This window comes from Mustela putorius, unplaced genomic scaffold (genome assembly GCF_011764305.1).
Source record: "Mustela putorius furo isolate JIRA1106 unplaced genomic scaffold, ASM1176430v1.1 tig00000145_pilon_pilon_pilon, whole genome shotgun sequence".
NCBI lineage: Eukaryota > Metazoa > Chordata > Mammalia > Carnivora > Mustelidae > Mustela > Mustela putorius.
The window spans coordinates 4,561,216-4,585,117 of NW_025421294.1; the positions used below are offsets into that span (position 1 = coordinate 4,561,216).

Below are 23,902 nucleotides of genomic sequence, written 5' to 3' on the forward strand. Positions count from 1 at the left end.
AATTCATTTCATATGTTCAACCATCCCTTAGTCTAGTCCTAACCCAAACCCAATCTGCTTTATTAGAGCTTATGAGAAAAGACTTATACCATTATATAGGGTATATAATGTTAACATCAAATTAGATCTTATAAAATAGAAAATGTCTTCAAATACAACTTTAAAAGCTAAAATGGTAACTTAATGTATTTCATTTATACTTAACACAAAGTCTTCCTTTCCACAAATTGCCAATTACTATTAAAAAGAAAAAAAAAAGCCTTAATTACATCAGAAATACTTTAAGTTTTTCCAAAATCATTAAAATTTCTTTGTTTAGGGTTTCTTACTTCAGTGGCCTGTCTCCAAACATAACTCCATTAAAAGCAAGGGCCCTTGGTACAGAATTTTGGTCTGCAAATTCCACAAAAGCAAACCGAGTTGGCTGAGTCTCATCACCTGCCATCCGCACAAACTTCACTTCTCCAACTTGTTTAAAAAATTCAAGTAGTTGATCAGCTGTTGTTGTCTGAAGAAACAAAGTCACGCTTTAATAAAGTATATTCTTTTTTTAAAATTAGGCAAATATTTGTCAAAAGCTATCATTTTGAAGAAGGGGTAAAGAGGAAGAGGACCTACCACTCAGTTTTTCCTTAAATTAGTTACCTGGGAATTCAAATTGCCAACATAGACTGTTCTCCTAATTTCATCAATTTTGGAAGGATCCACATTTCCCATAAGTGGTGGCTGTGGTATCTCTCCAAGCGTTGTAATGTTGGGGTCTAGTGCTGCTGCTGGTATAGCTCCCAAACTGCTAAGGGAAACACCCAACTATAAATTTAAAAAAAGAAAGAACACATACTTCCTGTTAGTATTCAAGATTACTATTCTTTAACCTTAAAAAGAAAACGATCAACTCTACAAGAATGGAAGGTAACTACGGAGTCCTAACTTTAAGCTAGGTATTTATCTGAATTATTGAGGAGGAGGTCACCGTAGTTAGGCATGTAATTAGAAATACAACATAATTCTTAACTATCTGGGTATTTTAATTACTTTCAAAGTTGAAACTAAAAATGAACAGTCAATTCTCATTATTACAGCACTTACGCCTATAAAGTTGCTGTATGAATACTATGCCAATTTCACAAATAAAGAAAAAGACTTATGGAGGTTAAATAAATTTCACAAAGCTACTCAGCTGCCAAGCGGTAAAAGCAGGGTACTACCATGCACAGTTTAAAACTGAAACAGGGACAAAGTTTACCTAAGAAAAGAAACTGAACTTATATATACTTTGATGGGAAGAGGACAAAAGCTTTGAATGATCTTTCATAACATTACTAAATTTAGTTTTATTTCAAGAGTTAAGGAATATATTTTTAATGTGAACTTCAACTAGGAAAGATAGAAGATCTCAAAATTTGAAAATGGAAGACTCCGCAGAATTAATGAGAAGACATTTCAAGGGGAAAAAAATTAGAACTGTCATTTCCATTTATGAGATTTAAGAAAAGTTGGGGCCCTGGTGCACCTGGGTGGCCCAGTGAGTTAAGCATCCTACTCCATTTCAGCTCAGGGTTGTGAGATGGAGTCCTGTGTCAGGCTCTGCGCTAGGCATGGTGACTGCTTAACATCCTCTCTGCCCCTCCTAATCCCTGCCTCTCTTTCTTTCTCTCTCTCCCCCAGTCCAAAGAAAGAAATTTTTGAGCACTGATTACATAATGCTACAAAACTAAGATTAAACAAAAACTACATAAAAACACTTCCTAAAGGTGAAAGCATAAGTTAATGAAACAAGTATCACTTACACTGTTCTAACAGCCTGTGTATTTTCTTTTTAAAATGTCAAATTATGTCTTACCCTGCTTAAAGCTAACCAATGGTTTTTAATACCTTTTGAATAAAATTCAAATTCCTTTCCATGGCCGCAAAGTCCTAAAATCAGTAGACCATCTATCCCTCTAGTATCTCAAAATATATACTACCACCGCCCCCATTTCCTAAGCTTCAACTATACTGACTGCCACTCTACTTTGAAGACAAAGTTTTTCTCACGTTATAGCTTTTGCTTGGAATTTCTTGTCAAAAAACTCTTCCTTGTCTTCTGCCAGTCAAATCCTTCAAGCATCAGGTCACCTGTCCCCTCCAAGAGGCTTTCCCTGACTTTATATAAAGCTTCACTTTCTAACACCTATTTTTCTTCATAGTATTTATTATAATTTGTGGTATCTTGCTATTAATAGATCTTGGATTTGTTGCTCAGCACCACCATTTCAAGTTATCCTAAAGTTGTATAAAATATCTTAATTCAAAACGGGTGGTGATGGGAGTCAAGGTTATCACCCTCTGAGCCTAGTTTTTCTCCACATTTTGCTTATGTATTGACACTCCTTTATCTCCCTTCCACACCTTATCCTGTACACAGATGTTTGAGTCACTAAATTTTTTTTTACTGTACAAAAGAATTATTATATACCATTAAGTTAAATCACAAATATGACTATTATTTCTTAGGGTTTTTTTTTTTTATTATTTCTTAGTTTTGAATGGATTTAAAGAATTCAACAAACCTCCTCAGGCACTCCTAGTTGTCAATTACTTTTTTTTTTTTAAAGACTTTATTTATTTGACAGAGCGAGATCACAAGTAGGCAGAGAGGCAGACAGAGAGAGAGGAGGAAGCAGGCTCCCCGCCAAGCAGAGAGCCCGATACGGGACTCGATCACAGGACCCTGAGATCATCACCCGAGCCAAAGGCAGAGACCCAACCCACTGAGCCACCCAGGCGCCCGTCAATTCCTTTGACCTGCAAATTTTCTCCACTGGGACATTAGACAGACACACACACACACACACACACACACACACACACACACACGGAATGTGTTTTTTTCAAATTATCTAATCCAACCTCTCGGTTTCTCAAACTTAAGATCATTCAGCTCTTTTTTAGAAACTTTTTTCCTCTTCTTTTTACTATACCATTCTGCTATACCTATGCTATTTAATATGGTGTTCTAACCCCATACAGCTATCTGAATTTTAATTAAAATTCAGGGACACATTTCGAGTACTCAATAGGCACACGTAAGTAGCTATGACACTTGATAGTACAAAGACATTTTCAGCAGAGCAGAAATTTCTACTGAATGCAGATGCTCTGTAACAATACAATTACCTTTGTTTTGACTACTCTACTTTCTAGCCCTGATCTAAAAAAAAAACCCACACTATTTAGTTACCCTGTTGGTCTTCAATGGGTTAAAAGATTACCTAGGCTCCTGATGTAACACTTTCGCCCTCTGACATAGAAACCATGGCCTCCTGAAAACGAAATGTTCTAAGCAAAAGCCGTAAGGCAAAAATATGTTTGGCATGTCTAAGAAACAACAAAGCCAATATGGCTGAAGTAGAGTAAGCCAAGAAAAGAGGTAGGAAAAATGTCAGAGAGGTAAGCAGGAGTCAAGTCACAGTGGGTCACCTGTCCCATTTTCTATTCAAATTGTTCATAAATTAAATTTCAAAATAATAGATATCTGCAGATGAATTTAGAGAAAACCATTTCCCCTCAAGGCAACAAATTAAATAAAAACATTATGCTGTTGCTAAATAAACCATAAGAATTGTCAAGATAGCAAGATAATACTTTCTGAAAAATAGATAGTGATCCAGGAATTAAATGTTAAAATATACCAGAATATAACCCAAATAAAATTTTCTAGAAAATCTGTAAAAGGCTTAACTCAAATGATCAGATTTTGAATTAAAAAGTATTCTCCTGGGGGACACCTGGGTGGCTCAGTTGGTTAAGCCGCTGCCTTCGGCTCAGGTCATGACCCTGGAGTCCTGGGATCGAGTCCCACATTGGGATCCTTGCTGAGCGGGGAGCCTGCTTCTTTCTTTGCCTCTGCCTGCCACTCTGCCTGCTTATGCTCTCTCTCTGACAAATAAGTAAATAAATAAAATCGTTTAAAAAAAAAGTATTTTCCTGGGATGCCTGGGTGGCTCATTCCACTCAGGTCACAATCTTAGGATCATAAGCTCAAGCCCTGTGTCAGAGCTCATCGCTCAGCCAGGAGTCTGCTTGAGATTCTCTCTCCCTCTGCCCCTTCCCCCACTCATGTTCTTTCTCTCTCTAAAATAAATAAATACGTCTTTAAAATAAAAGGAGGGGGTACCAGGGGGTGGGAGGTTGGGGGACCAGGTGGTGGGTATTAGGGAAGGCACATATTGCATGGAGCACTGGGTGTGGCGCAAAAACAATGAATACTGTTAACGCTGAAAAGAAATTTAAAAAAAAAAAAAAAAGGAGGGAGTACCTGTGTGACTCAGTCAGGTAAGTATCCAACTCTTGATTTGGGCTCAAGTCATGATCTTGGGGTTGTGAGATCGAGCCCTACCCAGCCACCATCTGAGTGTGGAACTTGCTTAAGATTCTCTTTCCATGGGGGCACCTGGGTGGCTCAGTGGGTTAAGGCCTCTGCCTTCGGCTTGGGTCATGATCCCAGATCCAGGGATCGAGCCCCGCATTGGGCTCTCTGCTCAAGAGGGAGTCTGCTTCCTCCCTCCCTCTCTGCCTGCTTCTCTGCCTATTTGTGATCTGTGTCTGTCAAATAAATAAATAAAATCTCAAAAAAAAAAAAAAAGAAAAAAGAAAAAAAGATTCTCTTTCCATGTCCCTCTGCCCCTCCTCTCTTTCCACCCCTCCCAAAATAAATAAATAAAAATAAAAAACATCCCCCTGACCAAAAATAAATAAATAAATAAAAGTAAAAAGCATTTCCCCACCAGCAATCACAATGCAGGTCTCCAGTAGTACAATGCTATGTAAAGAAAAGACCCAAAATTTTGCACTTCAAAGTTTCATAGACCACTTTTATAACTTTAGTAAATGAACTTCCATCAAAGGGGCACCTGGCTGGTTTAATCAGTAGGGCATGAGACCCTTGTTCTCCAGGTGAGCCGACCCCTATAGTGGGAGAACTTACTTTAAAAAAAGGTGGGGTGGGGAGGGCTGGCTGGCTCAGTTGGTAGAGCATGCAACTCTTGATCTCAGGGTTGTGAGTTCAAGCCCCACATTGGGTGTAGAGATTACTTAAAAATAAAATCTTTAGGGGTGCCTGGGTTGGACGACTGCCTTCGGCTGAGGTCATGATCCTGGAGTCCCGGGATCGAGTCCCACATCGGGCTCCCAGCTCCATAGGGAGTCTGCTTCTCCCTCTGACCTTCTCCTCGCTCATGTTCTCTCTCTCTCAAATAAATAAATAAAATCTTTTTTAAAAATAAATAAATAAATAAATAAATAAAATCTTTAAAAAGGAAAAACAGAAAGAAAAAAAGTATTTTTTTTTAAATAAATGCTTATTTATTTTTTTAAGATTTTTTTTTTTTAAAGATTTTATTTTTATTTATTTGACAGATAAAGATCACAAGTAGGCAGAGAGGCAGGCAGAGAGAGGAGGAAGCAGGCTCCCTGGCCGAGCAGAGAGCCCGATGTGGGGCTCGATCCCAGGACCCCGGGATCATGACCTGAGCCGAAAGCAGAGGCTCCAACCCACTGAGCCACCCAGGCGCCCCTTTTTTTAAGATTTTTATTCAATCATTTGACACACAGAGGAGAGAGCACAACCAGGGGGAATGGCAGGCTGAGGGAGAGGGAGAGGCAGACTCCCTGCTGAGCAAGGAGACCAACTTGGGGCTCGATCCCAGGACCCTATGATCATGACGTAAGTAGGAGGCAGACACCCAACCAACTGAGCCACCCAGATGCCCCCAAAAAACAGTACTTAAAAAAAATTACTATCATAAAGTTAGTATTGGTTCATTCCCTAAACAGTCCCAACACCACAAAGCTAAGACACACCACAGAATTAAGGTGAGCTTTATATTTTGTCTTGCATTCATTTCTGAAGAAAAATGACCCTTCTCTAAAACAAATATGACAGGAGCCCAGTATCAGCAAAATCTTTATTTACCACTCTTAGAAATCACAAAGGAGGTATTAAATTCCTATTTAACTCTATGTGGTTAATGAAAACATAATTTTACCATGTTTTTACCTTGTTACATTTTTTCAGTATTAGACAAATGTTTCTCTGAGATATTTTTCTTCTGTTACAAAGCTGTGATTCATTTTATTTTATTTTACTTCAATAGATTTAGTCCTCTTGAACTGGGAAATAGAGTTACCTAGATTTTCCAATTCCCCATGCAATCTAAAATGCTGGGCTTCAATAACTGATTCTCTAATGAATAATCTATTTTAGTTCTCAAATTTAAATGAATGCCCTATTACTTCAGAAGTATTTCCAAAAGTCAGTTTAAGTCAGTGATAACGTGGCGGTGTGGGGGGTGGGGGTGGGGTTAGTAGACATTTTGAATCCTTTTCAATTAAAAAGAAGGAAAAAAGATTCAAAACAAATAATTTCCTAAGCTCTTTATTCACATGATTACACAACTCAACATAAATCTCTTTCAGAAGAGGGTGTGGAATACTTACTGTAGTCAAGGGATTTGGGGTCGGTATGGGAAGCAAGCCTGCACCAGGCATTAAACTTGTCATGGTTGGAGCAGGAGCCAATAAAGAGAGGGCTTTGGATTCCTCTGGAATTTTACCTGCAGAGGCAAGTTCCAAACATTATGGAAAGCAGAAACACCACACAAACTTTACACTATGATTTTACAATTACCCTTGCACTTAAAAAATAATAATAATAAATGAATCTATCTATCAGATCTGTACAAAGAAATAAATAAGAACTTAAGTCTTTCCTTTTATCCTGCTCTACTAGGAAAAATAAAAGTGAGCAAAACTTCAAAGACTAACAATCTCATTAATGGAATATTATTTTAAAAATTGAATAATGTAGACAATTATTTAACACTTTGAGCTATGGGTCACCTGTACTGGAAACTTAATGTTCATGAACCAAACGATATCAAGCATGGACGCTTTCCCAGGACGGTGTTTTCGCGGTGATCGAAAGTTGTGTTACACATGACAACCGTTCGTGTTGGCTGCATCACTAATAGCACACAGAACATCAGATACAGAAAAGAAGAACATTTTTTAAAGTTTAATCCCCAGAAATGGCAAATAACCAAATTAGTCAAAAAAAAGAAAAAGAAAAAACAAATATGTGCGAATTGAAATTTGTTCCTTAATGAGTGCCCCTATCCTGCTTACTAAACTACCTACTGGTGATGTAAACAGTTTTGATAACCTTCCAATAAATTCCATTAAATTTCAAGTAGACAGTAAAAAACAAAAGCCTACTCCATGTAATCAGCTTCAATTTAAAAGGAAGCTTACACCCATCCAGTTAAAAAAAGACATCTCACCAACTAGGTCAGAGACGCTTAAAAATCCAATTCCACAGAACATGCCTTGGAAAACTACTAAAATTTTTGAAAATCACTAACAGAAGTTCCCTTGTCTCAGGAAACTTCTTAAAGTCCTGATTTTTAGATCCAATTTATGTATACTTATCTGAAGAGGGGTGGTTAATGCCTAAATGTCTTGCTTATAAACATCTAAATTGCCTAATAAAAATAATGACAGCAACACTAAAATAACCTTAGACACTAGAAAGAAAAAATACCTATGACTAAAAATTGAAAATTTTACTCTAAAAGTTCATCAATTTGCCATATTTAATTACTGAACTCTAATCAATTAACTTTGATATGAACTGCAACTTTCACACATTTTCCCTTTGTGTCCTCTTACTGCCCCTGTTAAAATTATTTCTTAAAAAGTTGTCTACATATATCTATTTTAAAAGAACTACTTAATAGTTATGTGGTAGTTGGCTATACATTTCTGTTATGGAGTCCTCAAAAATAATTTAAAACACAGTGTACAAAATCACACTAAATTGAAAATAGCATATAGAGTAAGTTTTCAAAATCACCATGCTGGATTTTAGAAGTAATAATTCTACTTAAAACAACCAGATGTGGAGGGATAAATCTCTAAACAGTATTATCTGAATATACCTCTAAACGTGGATGGAATTCAAGACAGCTTTTAAATTTTGCTTCAAATAATAATTATACCTTACTTATAGGAACAGAAAAATTACATATGATTAGTTTTAACAAAGGTCTACTTTTTCCTAAATTTTGCAACATCTAAATCTATATTAATTGACTAATTTCAAAAACAGTTACTTTATAATTTCAGTGTAAATTCTGCACACACACAGATTTTTTTAACATGCATAAATAAAAGGTAGGTAGGCCTTACTGTAGACATTAAATAACAGTAATTTATTTTATATTTATTAGTTATTGGTATTAATATACGTATCTGTATACCCACCTATATATACTAAGCTATTTAAATTGCTACCAGACCCATTTTATCTGTTATAAATAGGTGTTATTTTTAATGCGTATAAAACCTGAAAACATCTTGATAAATTGACTGAGGTCCTGTAGTGTAAACCTTGTGCTCTGTCATCCTAATTTATGCATCCAAAAAACAAAGAGTTTCAATTCATTAATGCCCTCAATTTAAGATTACTTGTCAATTAAATAAGCAAAACTTCTCACAGAAGACAGTGTAGAAAGCCTACACAAAATAAAAAGTATTCAACACAGGCCAAAAGATGAGTACTTAATATTATACTTTCACTTTTGGCTTAAAAAAAATATCAATAAGTCATCTGACTCTCACTGCCTCTCACAGTAGTAATAAACTGTTAGAAATATTAAGTCTAACTATAAGCACACTTTTTCTTATCCTAATGACCATTAAAGATACTTTAAGAAAAAAGTTCTGTTGCCTAACTCCCAAGATAGAATTCTATCAAATTTACCCTCCATATACTACCAGAGTATATACAAAAATATAAAACAAGCATTTAAGCATTTTTCCCAAACTATACTTCTCAAAGACAACTGAGAAAAAAAAAAATATCTCAGAGTATTAAAATTAAAGTGCTAGCCCTCATCTCAGAATCCATTTAGAAGCTAGTGACACCTGAAATTTTTTCAAAAAATTCAAGCAGAGAAATACACACACCAAGTAAGTTTTCAACAAGTTTCTCAAATATCCATTCCCCACACAGGCAAGCAAAAGTCTTTGTAAGTCAAGGAAATTAGTTCTTTCCTTTAATAACTCAAAAAAGTAAATGTCTCTGCTTGTCCTCTACCCCTAGATTGTTCTAAGAAATTTACTTATTCTCCTTGAGGGTTTTGTATGCCTAAAATTCTAGAGAAGGGGGAAGGATGAAAATTAGAAGCTATCAGTTGGTTTTTATGAAAGATGAAGATTTGGGAGAAAAATTCAAAAAATGTTGCCATGAGGTCAGAAAATGTTCCTAAGATTCTATTAGTGTTTCAGTGTTTCCAGAACAAAATGTACTGTGCAGTTTATAAACACCAATTAAGACTCACACTGAGCTTCAAAACACTGTATCCTAGTTTACTATGAAAACTTATTTCATTCTAAGATTGAGCTCTGCTAATCATCTCCCAATATAATCTGCAAAGCAATGTTATGAACCCTTAATGGAATACCATTTACAAAGAACTGGAAAACCAGCTCACAAGTTATAAGTGAAAGAGATTTAACAAAACAAAAACAAAAACAAAAACAAAAAAAGGGACAAAATAAAGAAAAAGAAATGAAATTAAAGTAAAACAATAAAAAACAGAGACAGGGCGTCCATCTTCTGCTGTTCAGACTCCGATCTCATTTCCCCAATGAAGGTTTCACTTGACGGCAGGTTTAGTGGCATGGCAAACAATGCCTAACTCAGGCAAGTGTAACAGGTCTGCCTTGGCCAGTCTAGTCATCTAATAATGCACAAATATCACATAGAGAAAACATACAAAACCAAATTAATAGTCAAAATCCATCTACCAGAAAATGTGGACATAAAGTTACGACTGATGATTAGGCTTGACACCCTTGTTATGTTTGACCTTATCTTTTTCTAAGTGTTAACATTTACAAAAAAGAAATCTGAGATGCACGCAACAACAAAAAGAGGTCATATCTGGACAAGTATAATGAGAGCATATTTTATTTTGAAATGGCATGTTTTATTAACAATAGCTAATACTCAATATGTATAAAACTTTTACACATCAAACATCACTTTATACAGCTTTGGGTCTTGTTACAAAACTGCATTACAGAAAAACAGCAAATTGAAAGAAAATGAAAAAACTTAAAACTGTTTCTATGGTTTTCTCATTTCTTTCATAATGCTGTTTCTATAATATCAAAGAAAGAATGCATCAGTGAAGTAAATAGAAGAATGCTTACAGCACCCCATCTCCTCTAACAAAACTTACTCCACTGGAACTCTTTCCTTTGGTTTTTTTCAAACTCACTTTGCTATCTTGTTCAGTATAATAACACATTATTACCTTGCTTGCAGTGCATAATCATATCTTCAACAGCTCACTATAAAATTCCTCAGATTCTATAAGGTTATTCAGTGGTATTTAGTTAAATTAAAGAAAATTATGTATCTCAATGTTTCTCCAATACCAATTATTTTATCAGTGTTCTAAAATACTTACAACTAAACTAAAATTAAATATGTGCTTAAACTTTCATGTTCAAAACTAGAGAACCTCTTAAAATGTCAATATTAAAAATATTCAAGAGCTATGATAATAAATGTGTATTTACTAAGCTCTATTGAATAAAACCGACAAAAAAGAGAACCTCTACATGTCCATAACACTTAATGACAAATCATGGCTTGGGCTTCTCAAACCTATGAAAAATTCTATGGAAATGTAGCCAGGTTCCAACAAAGCAACACTGATAAAAATTCTTCCTTCCAATTTAGTAATGAGCTTATACGGCTGGTGGCATAGTTTTGTGACAGGATTAATATTCCCATTTAATAAACCTTCTGATTTCTTTTTTCCCATGTAGTTCACTTGGTGTGAAACTGCTATGAACTTGGTATGCAGAACTAAACCATTTACCAGCTCTTTTCTCACCTTGCTCTCCAATTCTGGGCTGACTGTCCCCTTACGGAACAATAGGTAAGGACAGATTCAGCGAATAGTTAACTTTAATCCATTTTTATTCTACCTACTCCATTCTAACACCCAGGCATGGGAAAAACACTTCCAAATTCATCTGGGGAAAAAAAAAAAAATCTAGAATGTCCTATTCTGGGACTTCAAAACCAAACAAATGGTTTCTACTGTATCTACTGTTCTACTGTAATGTTTCTGACATCCCAGAATAGGCATTCTGAAATAAGCATCAAATTTTGAAAGTGTAGCACTGTGTACCATATATCAAGTTATTTTAATATTAGCCTGGTTTCTAACAGAGGCTTTAAAACATTATATACTAAAGCTCCTTAAATTGTTTCAGTTGTATTTTTTATGTTGTAAAACAGTTACCACTATCCACCAGGGAAAACATATTTTAAGGACATTTAAATTATAATAACCTGTTCTAAAATCTATGTACACATACCAGTGTATTCTAAATAAAAGTTAACTACACACCAGAACTGTCAAATTCAGCACAGCCTATTATATGTGAATGGCTCTGTAAATAAAAATAACTAAAAATTAAGTATTAGTAATAATTAGTTCTTAAAGCAGGTTAAGCCTTGAATTTATTTAATAGACTATAAGGCTTTTGGCCTTGTTCCCATCTTCAACAATATTTCCTTAACGGAAGCTTCAGAAAATTACTTTCCATGATTTTTCTTCAATTACCCATCCCACCCCCAAAGAAAAGCAAGCCATTGAAAGAAAAAAATAAATTCCAGTTGCATAGCAATCACAATAAATATGCAATAATGGTCTAAATGAGAAGGTGAATTACCTTAAGAGGATACTTTAGAGATTAAATTATGAGTATTTTTCTTATATACATAATACCACTTAACCCCAATTTGGCAAAATGCAGTTTTTATTTATGTGATATCATTAATACTGTATATAGAGAGACAAATGCTCACTTATTTATACATTTAAAATAATTTCCCCTACCAATTTAATATTTTCATTTCAGAAAGCTTTCTTTACAACTCGCAAATTGACTACAGAAAGCCAAAGCAAATCAGAATTCATGATTTTTTTAAATGTTTGGCTATTAAATCTCAAGCCTACATAAGTAATAAGTTAACAATTATAATATATTTTATTATTAGGTAAAAATCCTTTCCTTCTCCAAATTTCATTCTTACACACACACACACCCCCACACACACACAACAATGTACTATCTACCTACCAATTTCTAGGATAACCAAAGGTAGTAACACACAGGACAGAGATTAAAATAGAAAAAAACACATGAGATACCAACCTTCTGCACAGGGTACAACTATCAGAGCTCTGTCAATAAAAACCGTGTTAGTTAGATGCTGGGCCACGCCAACACTTGATGGGTCACGAAACTTAACATAACATACTTTGGAAGAAAAAGCAAGAGGAGCGTTGCTGCAAGATAAAAAGAAAAACAATTGGACTAATAAACATTTGGTTGGTTTTGTCATTTTCATCTGAAATTTCTCTTATATTTTCATATAATCTTACATAATCAAGAATTTTTATTGCTAAAGGTCATTAAAACACATAAAGTTTTATATTTTCAAGTTTTTATTTAAATTCCAATGAGTTAATATAGTTACCATCAGTTTATTCCCTATAGTTAAGAGTCTGTTTCTTGGTTTGCCTTCCTCTTTCTCTCTACCTTTCTTTGCTCATTTGTTCTGTTTCTTAAATTCCAGTGATGTCATACGATATTTGTCTTTCTCTGACTTACTTTGCATAGTATGATACTCTCTAACTCCATGCCATCAATAATGGTAAGATTTCATTTTTTTTTAATAACTGAGTAATATTCCATTGTATATATACCCATCTTCTTCATCCATTCACTAGTCAATGGACATCTGGGCTGTTTCCATATTTTGGCTATAAGCTTCGGGGCGCCTGTATCCATTTGAATTAGTATTTTTGTATTCTTTGGGTAAATACCTACTAGTGCAATTGCTGGGTAGAAGGACAGTCTATTTTTTTTTTTTAATTTAAGATTTTTATTTATTTGACAGACAGAGATCACGAGTAGGCAGAGAGACAGGCAGAGAGAGAAAGGGGGTTGTAAGCAGACTCCCCGCTGAGCAGACAGCCCAATGCCAGGCTCGATCCCAGAACCCTAAGATCATGACTCCAGCTGAAGGCAGAGGCTTTAACCCACTGAGCCACCCAGGTGCCCCTGGACAGTTCTATTTTTAATCTCTTGAGAAACTTGAGAAACCTCCATACAATTTTCCAGAATGGCTGTACCAAGCAAAACTTAAGTCTTTTCATGGTGATTTGTCTGCAAAAGTTGACAGCATCTAGGAAGGCCTATCGTCTTATGTGTAAAAACACCAAAATGTGAAAACAGCAGATTTAACCCAAAAATGTTCAACCAGTCTATCATCAATAGGCAAAATCACTTTATAAAAGTCCCAATCCTCACAATTCCAAATTCTGTAACCACTTTCAACCCTTCGTAATGCAACTCCCCAGGTTTTAGATCACTAAAAACTTCACCAGAGTCCTGCAAGTAGGTAACACAGAATTAAAATTAAGGTCTTTCACATGTAGTAGAAACTGCTTTACGCTAGGCAGCATTGTGATTTTCCAAAGATTTTACAAACAAAATATTATGCATTTCATATGCAAAAAAACATACTCTTCTAAATCGTAGGAGATTCAATTTAACCTAAGTAGCCCTACAGTAAAAAGAACAAACAAAAACAAAACAAAACAAAACAAAAAAAACACACAGCAGACAAAAGCAGTTTATAATAGAAGTCCATCCTGTTAGTCTGCAGGATATACTATATTCACCGATGATCATTTTATCAATCTGTCCAAGATTATTTTCAATTAAAGTCTAAAATTGTCTTTAGCAAGGAAAAAACCTCCCATTCAAACTAAATAAAGACCTAATAAAGAACATATACAACTCCTTTAAAGCATTAAGATTTTTTCACACTAAAAAAAAAAAAAATTGTTCACACTAAGAAAGAAGTGAGATCATCTGAAAAATATCATCTTTGCCTCATGCAGTAACAATAATCTAGTTTACAAAACAGATCAAGAAAAAAGTTGACCATAATCCTAGCCCTAGTAAATGGCAAAGGTGGGACTTAAAGTTTAATTATCTAAATCTAATAATCTCATGCAATCTTCATCATTCAACTAATCAAGAATTTTATAAGCATTTTAGGGGCACCTGGGTGGCTCAGTAGGTTAAAGTCTCTGCCTTCGGCTCAGGTCATGATCTTAGGGTCCTGGGATCGGGCCCCACGCACTGGACTCTGCTCAGCAGGGAGCCTGCTTTCCCCCCCACTCTCTCTGCCTGCCTCTATGCCTACTTGGGATCTCTCTCTCTGTCAAATAATTAAAATCTTTAAAAAAAAAAAAAAAATTTCGTAAGCATAGGGGTGCCTGGGTGGCTTAGTCGGTTAAGTGTCTGACTCTTGATTTGTCTTGATTTGGTCATGATTTCAGGGTTGTGAAATGGAGCCCCAGGTCAGGCTCGGCACTAGCTTTGAAGCCTGCTTAAGATCTTCTCCCTCCCTCTCTATTAAAAAAAAAAAAAAATTTTTTTTAAGCATTTTAATGTACTACTTAATTGGCAATTCCAAATATGAGCCATTTTAAAAATAAAAAATCTTTCACATAAGGCAACAAATCCACCTTGATAATGGTTAAACATACAGGTTTATGCCATTACCCAAATACTGTGATAATAAAACATATTAGCACTTAGAACTTGAAACTATTTACGTTATTATTAACATAACTAGTTAGGCTAATAAAAGATGACAAAATGAAACTACCTCTTTCTCACCCAACACAACTCAATTCATTTCTGCCTAAGGCTATCCAATTCAGGCTTCAAGAGGCCCACTCCAACGATGCCTACTCCACACCTCCCCACACACACAAAAAGTGAGTCAAGCACTTTATGAATTTGTCACTGGGTAGAAAGTCGTATCCACACTTATTAACTCACCTTTACATTACCAAATCTCCAATTTAGGCCTCTCTTGAGCTTTAGACTCCCAGATCCAAGTGTCTGCTGGAATATTACACCTTGATGGTCACAGGCCCCACCCCCAAAAAGTTACTAAATCTAAAATTCATCATTCTTCTTCCTCACTAAACCTGGTCTTTGTCTTAGACTTTACCTCTCAGTTAAAAATGCCACCGCATTACTCAAGTCACAAATCTAGGAGTAATTAAACATAACCATCATTACTACCACTCACTACAGACTTCCAAATCTCTTCTGGCTACATGGTAAAATTCCATTTGGTTGTTCCTTGAAGTCAGGTGTGCCCAAGGAACTGGTTTTGGCCAATTAAATATGAGCAGAATTGACATTCAGGAGCTTTCAGGGTCACTGCTTGGTTCTCTTCCTCTGCCACAGTGACCAGCCACCATTTAAGAGATGGGTGGCCACTACATCTGCTTCATCCTAAAGTCAATGACCACAATGAGTAGAGTTCCCTACTTCACGAGCTTAGCATAAGAAATAATGTTTCTACAAAACTACTAAGATGCAAGGGTATTTTGATCTTTGACCCTTCCCTTTTCATTCAATTGGTCATTAAATCCTGTGAAGACTGCATCCCAAATATTTGTCACATTAATTATCACCTCACTATAAGAACCTTAATTCAGACCCTCATTATTTCTCACCCAGATTATTACAATGGCTCCTAACCAATCACAGTGACTCCAAATCCAAACTCCTTAATAATGGTCTTTCAAAAAAGTTGCCAGAGTGATCCTTCAAAACTATAAATTATGTCATGTCACTCCACTGCTCAAATTTCCTTAAAGACACCCCTTCTGTTCTTGTTTTACCATCTAAATGCTCTCCAAAATCCAGGCATTAGAAATTCTTGTGGTTTCTACAACATAATCTGAGTATCTGGGCCATCTTTGTACATGTTGTTCCATTTGCCTAGAATATCCTACCTCCCTTTTTGAGTGTTAATTCCACTTTTCTCCAAGACTCAAGTTTCCAAGTCTTCTGGAAAGCTACTTTAAAGTCTCAAAGTGAGTAAGCACCTCTCCTCTATGTGCTACATTCTATACACTTTTAGCACAGCCTTACCAGTTTTCTTAGGTGAAACTCTCAACAGATTTTAGAAGCTTCTAGCACAACTGATTTGGCACATGACACAAGGGTCCATTTTACTGACTAACCAACAACCTATAATTTGGGTGGCTTGATCGAATCAACTTAAAACAAGATTCTCTCTCGGGCTGAAAAGTCACTTAGACTCAAGGCTTGGGCCAGATGCCAAAATAGTACAATAAGTCTGCAAAGAATATAGAGCAGATACACGGAAACAAACTAGCAGACAATAAAGCCTCTGAGAAGAAGCAGACAGTTGCCTTGGATGGTGATTATCTTCCTGGTTCCCAGTCCCAACTCCCATGAGGCCTACTTGTACTACAGTCTTTATTTCAATTTAGGAAAATATCCACCTTTTTAATAATTTTATCTCTTCTTGAGGTAGACTGGGTAGCGCTGTTTGCCTTTTGAAACCAGCCCCCTCCCCCCCCCCCAAAAAAACCTATAATTACAATCAGCTACTAAAGCCCTAGCAAGGGGTGCCTGGGTGGTTTAGTGGGTTAACGCCTCTGCCTTGGCCTTTGGCTCAGGTCATGATCCCAGGGTCCTGGGATAGAGGCCCCACATCAGGCTCTGCTCAGGGAGAGAGCTCAGCAGGGAGCCTGCTTCCCTTCCTCTCTCTCTGCCTGTCAAATAAATAAATAAAATCTTAAAAAAAAAAAAAAAAAAAAAAGCCCTCGCAAATACAAATACTCTCTTTAAGCACTGAAATCTACAAGAGCCTAAACAAACCACCATTGAAACTACGTTCCCTAAATAGATCCTTCTGTGTAAGAATGGAAACCTAAGTAATCACTGTGGAAAATTAAAAACACTTTTTCCAATACTCCTACTTAAAACCCACACCATTTCAAATTTAAAAACAATCAGAGGAAAAGGAAATGTGAGACTGGATGGTAAAGCAACTTCATGTTATAATAGACTATCAAGATTTGAGAAGCCCAGGACTGGCTGACAAGACTGATCGATGCAGACCAAACATCATAATAGGAATATGGACACTAGACAGAGCTACACCACTGTTTTGACAAATTTTCTTTATCTTCATCTCCAATTACCTTTCTTAAAATACAGAATAGAGATCAACTTACATTTAACACTTTTATTTTGAACATTACATCTAAAATACAACACAGTGTCAAGCCTAAATACAGAAGATGAATTTCTCAACGAATGTATTTTTTTAAAGAATTTATTTATTTATTTGACAGACAGAGGTCACAAGTGGGAGGGGGGAGACTCCCTGCTGAGCAGAGAGCCGGATGGGAGGCAGATCCCAGGACTCCCAGGTCATGACCTGAGCTGAGGCAGAGGCTTAATCCACAGAACAGCCCACGCGCCCCAACAAATGTATTTTTATTTATAAATCACTGTTCCCAAATTTTATATTTACAGCTTTTGTTCTAATACATCTAACTTTTAAATAGATTTACTTTTTTAAATTAAATAAAATTATCAATTTTAAGTGCAATTTTGACCTAGAGTCTTCATTTTTAAAAGAGTGTTACATATTCCAAATGCTTCTAAGGAAAGTAGCAGTAGCCAAATATAGCAAATTTTACCTCTACCTCATTAGTTGAATCAAATTTTCTTTTTTCTTTTTTTTTTTTTAATTTTATTTATTTATCAGAGAGAGAGAGGGAGAGAGCGAGCACAGGCAGGCAGAGAGGCAGAGAGGCAGAGGGAGAAGCAGGCTCCCTGCTGAGCAAGGAGCCCGATGCGGGACTCGATCCCAGGACGCCGGGATCATGACCAGAGCCAGAGGCAGCTGCTTAACCAACTGAGCCACCCAGGGGTCCCTTGTTTCTTTTTTCAAATATAAAACGGTCTACAACCGTTTTTCAAAAAGATCAGAATTTCTGACTAGGAGTTTACCGCAGAAATTACAGAACCAACTTTTTGAGCATCAGTTAAGTCTCCTAGGCCCTAACTGGTTATTTTGTTTTTCATTAAACACAGTGATAGCACAGTACTATCTTTTTAAAAGAAAGTCAAGCGGTACTAATATATCCAGTTTTTTATTGTAGGATCTATCAAAAAAGATATAATCCAAAGCATGGACAAAGTACATAGACTCACATATAAAAATATTAACTGACACACAATTTATAACAGGGTTTCTCAGAAGAATTCTAGTGTACTTTGGATGGTAATTTTGCCTTATGTTAAGATTTTCTTATGAATTACTGATCCTTGCCCACCAAATGCCAGAAGGTGCTCCCATCAGTGCAGAAAATCAGAAAGACACATTTTCAAATGTTTCCAGCTAAAACCAACTGACTTAAAACACCAAAAGAACTAATAGAGGCAATGACAGAATTTGAAAAACACACTTATGACATAATTACAGCCTTTAAAATGTTATTACTATAAGACACAGCAATATGAAAAAATTATATGCTGAATGAAAAAAGTTCACCATAAGTGTATAAATCCTTTGATTATACTACATTAAAATAAGCACATATAAAAAGGACTGCAGGAAATCTATGGAAATGGAGAGAGAATTGTTAAGTGGTGTTTCTTTTTCTCTAGTTCTCGTAAAATGATTATACTGGTCCTATTAATTTTTTTAACTAAGTAAATAAGTAGTTGAAAGATTCTTCCTTATTAATCCTTTGAAGACCAGAGAAATGAAAACCAGCAAGCAAAAAAAAATCCAGGTGTTAATGTGAGAAATGGTGTTAGAAATCAGGATAGGATTACCCTTTGGGGTTTAGTCACTTGAAAAGGGACACTGGGACAATGCTAGGACACACACAAACCTGATGTTGGTGCTAATTACACAGGTGTGTTCACTTTGTGGAAATTCATCAAGACTTTTCTGTCTGTAGAGTACACCTAAAAAAGAAATGAACTAAAAAACTACAAAAAAGTTTCTTACTGCTATAAAAAGGTTCTCACGTATGGTATTCATTTGTCGTGCCACAAGTGAAAGCAAAAATTCTGGGTATTTATCATCCCAATAGCACAAAATAAGAAGAATTTTTAACATGTATAATGGATGTTCACACTAATTACCAATATTTAAAAACGAAGAAACTGAATCACACCCTCATTCCAAAAGAGCTAAATTTAAAATCTGAATTTTCATATTAGCAAAGGAATTCTTAAAATCTTAAAGAGAAACTGTTTTCACATTCTTTTAAAGAACTCTATTTCCAAATTCAAAACAAATGAAATTCTACTCAGCTTCCAAACATTAATCATAAAGTACTGGGGCACCTGGGTGGCTCAGTGGGTGAAGCCTCTGCCTTCGGCTCAGGTCATGATCTCAGGGTCCTGAGATGGAGCCCCACATCAGGCTCTCTGCTCAGCATTGAACCTGCTTCCCCCCGTCTCTCTGCCTGCCTCTCTGCCTGTTATCTCTCTCTGTCAAATAAATAAAATCTTTTTTAAAATTAAAAAAAAATCATAAAGTACTGTTTTCAAGACACTGCAAACAGTTATCTGTCCTCAATACAACTACTACTATTGTACTGTTATCCATTTCAGCTCAAATTTGTAAATACATCTTTAACATAAAAACCAGGTTACAGGGGCGCCTGGGTGGCTCAGTGGGTTGAAGCCTCTGCCTTCGGCTCAGGTCATGATCTCAGGGTCCTGGGATCGAGCCCCGCATGGGGTTGTCTGCTCAGCGGGGAGCCTGCTTCCTCCTCTCTCTCTCTGCCTGCCTCTCTGCCTACTTGTGATCTCTCTCTGTCAAATAAATAAATCTTTAAAACAAACAAACAAAAAAACAGGTTACAACAACTTCATTATAGAGAAGAAAACACACTGTTAGTAAAGCATGTCATATTTTTGAAAAACAGTAATAAGGGACTACATTTAAGGAAAAACTGATTAAGAATTTTGCAGGACCCCCCCCCAAAAAAAAAAAAAAAGAATTTTGCAGGACCCATATGTGCTATGTTTATGTTACAATTTTGCAAAACTTATTATAGTTTGTGACACACTAACTCCACCATGTTTAAGTAAATAGCTTTTTATTCTCTTTGACTTATAAACTCTAAGTAATATCTGATTTCAAAAAAAACAGCCCATTACAAAGTGTCAGATAATGACAGTCAGTATATTGCCACCCATACCCTGGTTTTAACTATGAAAGTGATATTATGTTGGCATTGAATAATATTATGTAATATATTTCTACCTATGAGACACATTATTACCACAACCTTGAAAACAAGGTTAGTTTACAAAGATTCATATACAAAATATTTTGCTGTTTGATTCCAATTCTTAAGGGTACAGCATTCTTCCAAACACTTCTCAATATTAAAAAAAGTTCTGAATGCTGAAATGAAGAGACAGCAGAAAGCATTTGCAAAAGATATTCAAACTATAAATGCCATTGCTGATCAATACGTATATGCACGTACTTAAAAAGTATTCTTGACAGGGGCGCCTGGGTGGCTCAGTGGATTAAGCCGCTGCCTTCGGCTCAGTTCATGATCTCAGGATCCTGGGATCGAGCCCCACATCGGGCTCTCTGCTCAGCAGGGCGCCTGCTTCCCTCTCTCTCTCTCTGCCTGCCTCTCCGTCTACTTGTGATTTCTGTCTGTCAAATAAATAAATAAAATCTTTAAAAAAAAAAAAAAAAAAAAAAAAAAAAAAGTATTCTTGACAAAAAAGTATTATCTGAATCTAATCATGTAGAAACAATCTATATAAACCCAGATTAAGAATCATTTTACAAAACAAACTATGAGACAAATTGTCAATGTCATGAAAGATTTTTTAAAAAGGTGACAGGGGGCTGTTCTGGATTAAAGGAGATTAACAACCAAATAAAATATGTGGTTTCTGATTATATTTTGGATGAAAAAAAGAAAAAGAAAAAACACATGATTATAATAATTGGGAAAATTTAAACATGAACTACTTGTTATACATTATCAATGTTAAATTTCTTAAACATGTTAACAGTATTATGGTAATGTAGAACAATGTACCTGTTCTGAAGAGATACATACTTAACAGTCCTGGTGTCTGCAACTACTTTGAAAAGGATGGGAAGAAAGAGGGAGTTTAAGTGTAGAGGGTATAGATAGCTAGGGAGACAGAGCTCAACTGGCAAGAAAGGAATATAGGTGAAGGAAACGTGGGTGTTATTCTTTTCAACTATTCTGTATACATTACATATTTCAAAACAAAAAGGAGAGGGAAAAAACTTCAAAAAAATTTAAAAATCCAAATACCAAACTTTACCAGTATCTATGCTGTGGCAATGCGATATACTTACAGACAGAAACCGAAAGAAAAAGCGGTCTACATGCATCATTATGAAATAAACGAAAAAGTCAAATACATTGCGGGGGGGGGGGTTGAAATCCTGGGCAACTGCTAGCCCTCCCTTCAAAGAATTTTGACACAACGAAAAAAGGCTGAGGATTTTAAGATTCTAAACTCTACTTTAAAAAAAAAACAAAACAACAACCAAAAAAGTGCGTGTAATAATGTGAACAACCCAAAACCCCTTACAAATTTTGAGCAGATTAGTACCATACAAGGGAAATCTTACTTCAAAATGCAGTACTTGAGAAGTGGCCGAGAGCTACATGTAGACTTTTAAATAGAGACAGACTTTCAAAGCTTCCAGCAGGGATAATCCTGCACCGACTAATTCTTTTTATGAAAGGCTTAGGACAGTGTGACCTTCAAAGCGGAAATTTTAATCCGCGGCCAAAAGGGCGAATAGACATGATCTTTAACAACATGGATGGGCTCGGTCAGATTAACCAAGAAGATGCTAAATTTGTGAACACCGCCCTGGGGAACAAATACAGCCTCAATTCCAACCGGCCAAGAGCCGCAGGCTTTCTAATCAGTAACAACGGCCTGACACCAAGGCCCTAACAAGTGGACAGTTTCCCCGCCGCGGTCTCTGCGATTTTCACATTGCAAAAACGCTTAACAGGCGTTAGCCATGAGGACTATTCCGGGCCCACCTGCGGCCATCTTAAGTTCGGGAAGAAAAAGGAAACGGGGGAGGCACTGAATACGAGGAGCCGACCGAGACCACAAATCGAGGACGCACGAAAAAAAAACTTCTCTAAATTGTCTCTAAAGGCTCGGTGCATAAGTTAAACCCCAGTCTAACTAACAAGGAGACTGGACCTCGGCTCCCACCCCCCCCCGCCCCCCCGAGCCCGGTGCCCTAATCAAACATGGGCACCAAGGTAAGCCCGGGCAGTCACGTGACGGGCACCGCGCGCCCCCGCCCGCGTTCTCCCCAACGCCTCAGTGCCCGAGGTCTCTATGGCGCCCGCGCCCCTCCCCCAGCCGAGCTCGAGCACTTACTCTGGGGGGTAAAGCCGCAGCTCTTCGATTTCTCCTAGGAAGGAAAAAAGCGTCCGCATCTGCTCGCTGGTCACCGCCGACGACAGATTGGTCACCTGAATCACCGCCGTAGGGGTAAGGCCGAAGCCTAAAGCCAAACCGAAGCCGCCGCCGCTGTTCATCCCGACCCGCTGCTGCTGTCCTCCGCTCTCCAACGTCTACGACGCGTCAGCGACGGAACCGGGAAAGCGAAGAACGCGCGGCCGCGAGCGCGCTCCCGCTGGCGAATTCGCGGCGGCGGGCAGGTCTAGCCGCCCATTCCACAACTCCCCTGCTCCCAGGGCTGCGCGCGCCGGCCGGAAGCGTCGCTCCGGCAACCCGGCGGGTTAGTGGAGGCTGTAGCCTGGGGCTCCCGAGTCTTCCAGCCGTCTGTAGCTCCTGTTAGTCTTCTCGCTAGGATATTTATCGATTTTCTTCCCCTGCTTCGAATAAATCAAATTTCAGTACTCCTAAAAATGTAGGAGACTCGGATCTTTCCGTTCTTAAATCTAGGTAGAACTGGGGAACCCAGAGGGCTGGCCTGCTGGTGCGGGGTTGGGAAGGAGGAAGGACTCTCCGGCATCACAGATGAATGCTTGACCAAACCGTAGCGCGTCGTGATCACATGCAGGCCGCTGCCCCGCCCCAACTATTGAAAACGTTGGCCGACGTCCTAATTAAAAAAGGAAAAAAAAAGAAAAGAAAAGAAAAAGAAAAATTTAGAAAACGTTTAAGTTCTGATTGAATTAGGAAAGGAGGCAGGTGAAAGCTATGCGGTCGTTGTTTATAACTTGTCATTCAGTCGCTCATTTCGCAGGTACTAATATTTATTGAGCCTTACTTTGCAGACACCGTTAGACAAGGGCACGTAAAAGACGGTTACAGACGGTCCACATACAACTTGCAACTCAGGGCCGCCTGGGTGGCTCAGTGGGTTGAGCCTCCGCCTTGGGCTTAGGTCATGATCTCGGGGTCCTGAGATCAAGCCCCACCTCAGGCTCCCTGCTCAGTGGGGAGCCTACTTCCCCCTCTCTGCCTGCTTCTCTGCCTACTTGTGATCTCTGTCTGTCAAATAAATACATAAAAATCTTTAAAAAAAAAAATTGCAACCCAATGACAGATAACGAAGTATGTGCTCCCGGGCAGCTGCTCCCAAAATTCATCTCCAGAACCTTGCTGAGGGTCCTGGAGGCCCTTTGGATGGGTCTGCAAGGCCAAAACAATTTTCAGTATAATGCTAATACTCTTTTGACCTTCTTCCCTTTGTTGGCATTTGCACTCGTGGTGTAAAAGCATACTAGATTAAGCTGCTGCACCTTAGGAGGAAACAAGGCAGTTGTGCCAAACTGCACTAATGGTGATATTTTGTATTCTTCACCTCCTTGCAATCATAGCATACAAAGTTTAAGATTGTTTCAACATGCTAATCCAAGAAAGTCCTTGACAAAGGGGG

General features: G+C 37.3%; 1 protein-coding gene across 5 annotated transcripts in view; it reads right to left on the reverse strand.

The window, feature by feature from the left end:
* The window catches only part of SREK1 (splicing regulatory glutamic acid and lysine rich protein 1), a 45,438-nt gene extending 22,402 nt beyond the window's left edge, over nt 1-23,036 (reverse strand). The window contains exons 1-5 of one of the 5 annotated variants that reach the window (XM_004764522.3): nt 22,432-23,036; nt 12,286-12,419; nt 6,481-6,596; nt 646-810; nt 330-508 (exon numbers count right to left, since the gene is read on the reverse strand). In XM_004764522.3, the coding sequence (XP_004764579.1) occupies nt 330-508; nt 646-810; nt 6,481-6,596; nt 12,286-12,419; nt 22,432-22,592 (755 nt within the window). In that variant the 5' untranslated portion in view covers nt 22,593-23,036. The other 4 variants (XM_004764521.3, XM_004764523.3, XM_045075268.1 and 1 more) reach the window with 4 other exon arrangements.
* Nucleotides 23,037-23,902: the final 866 nt, after the last annotated feature.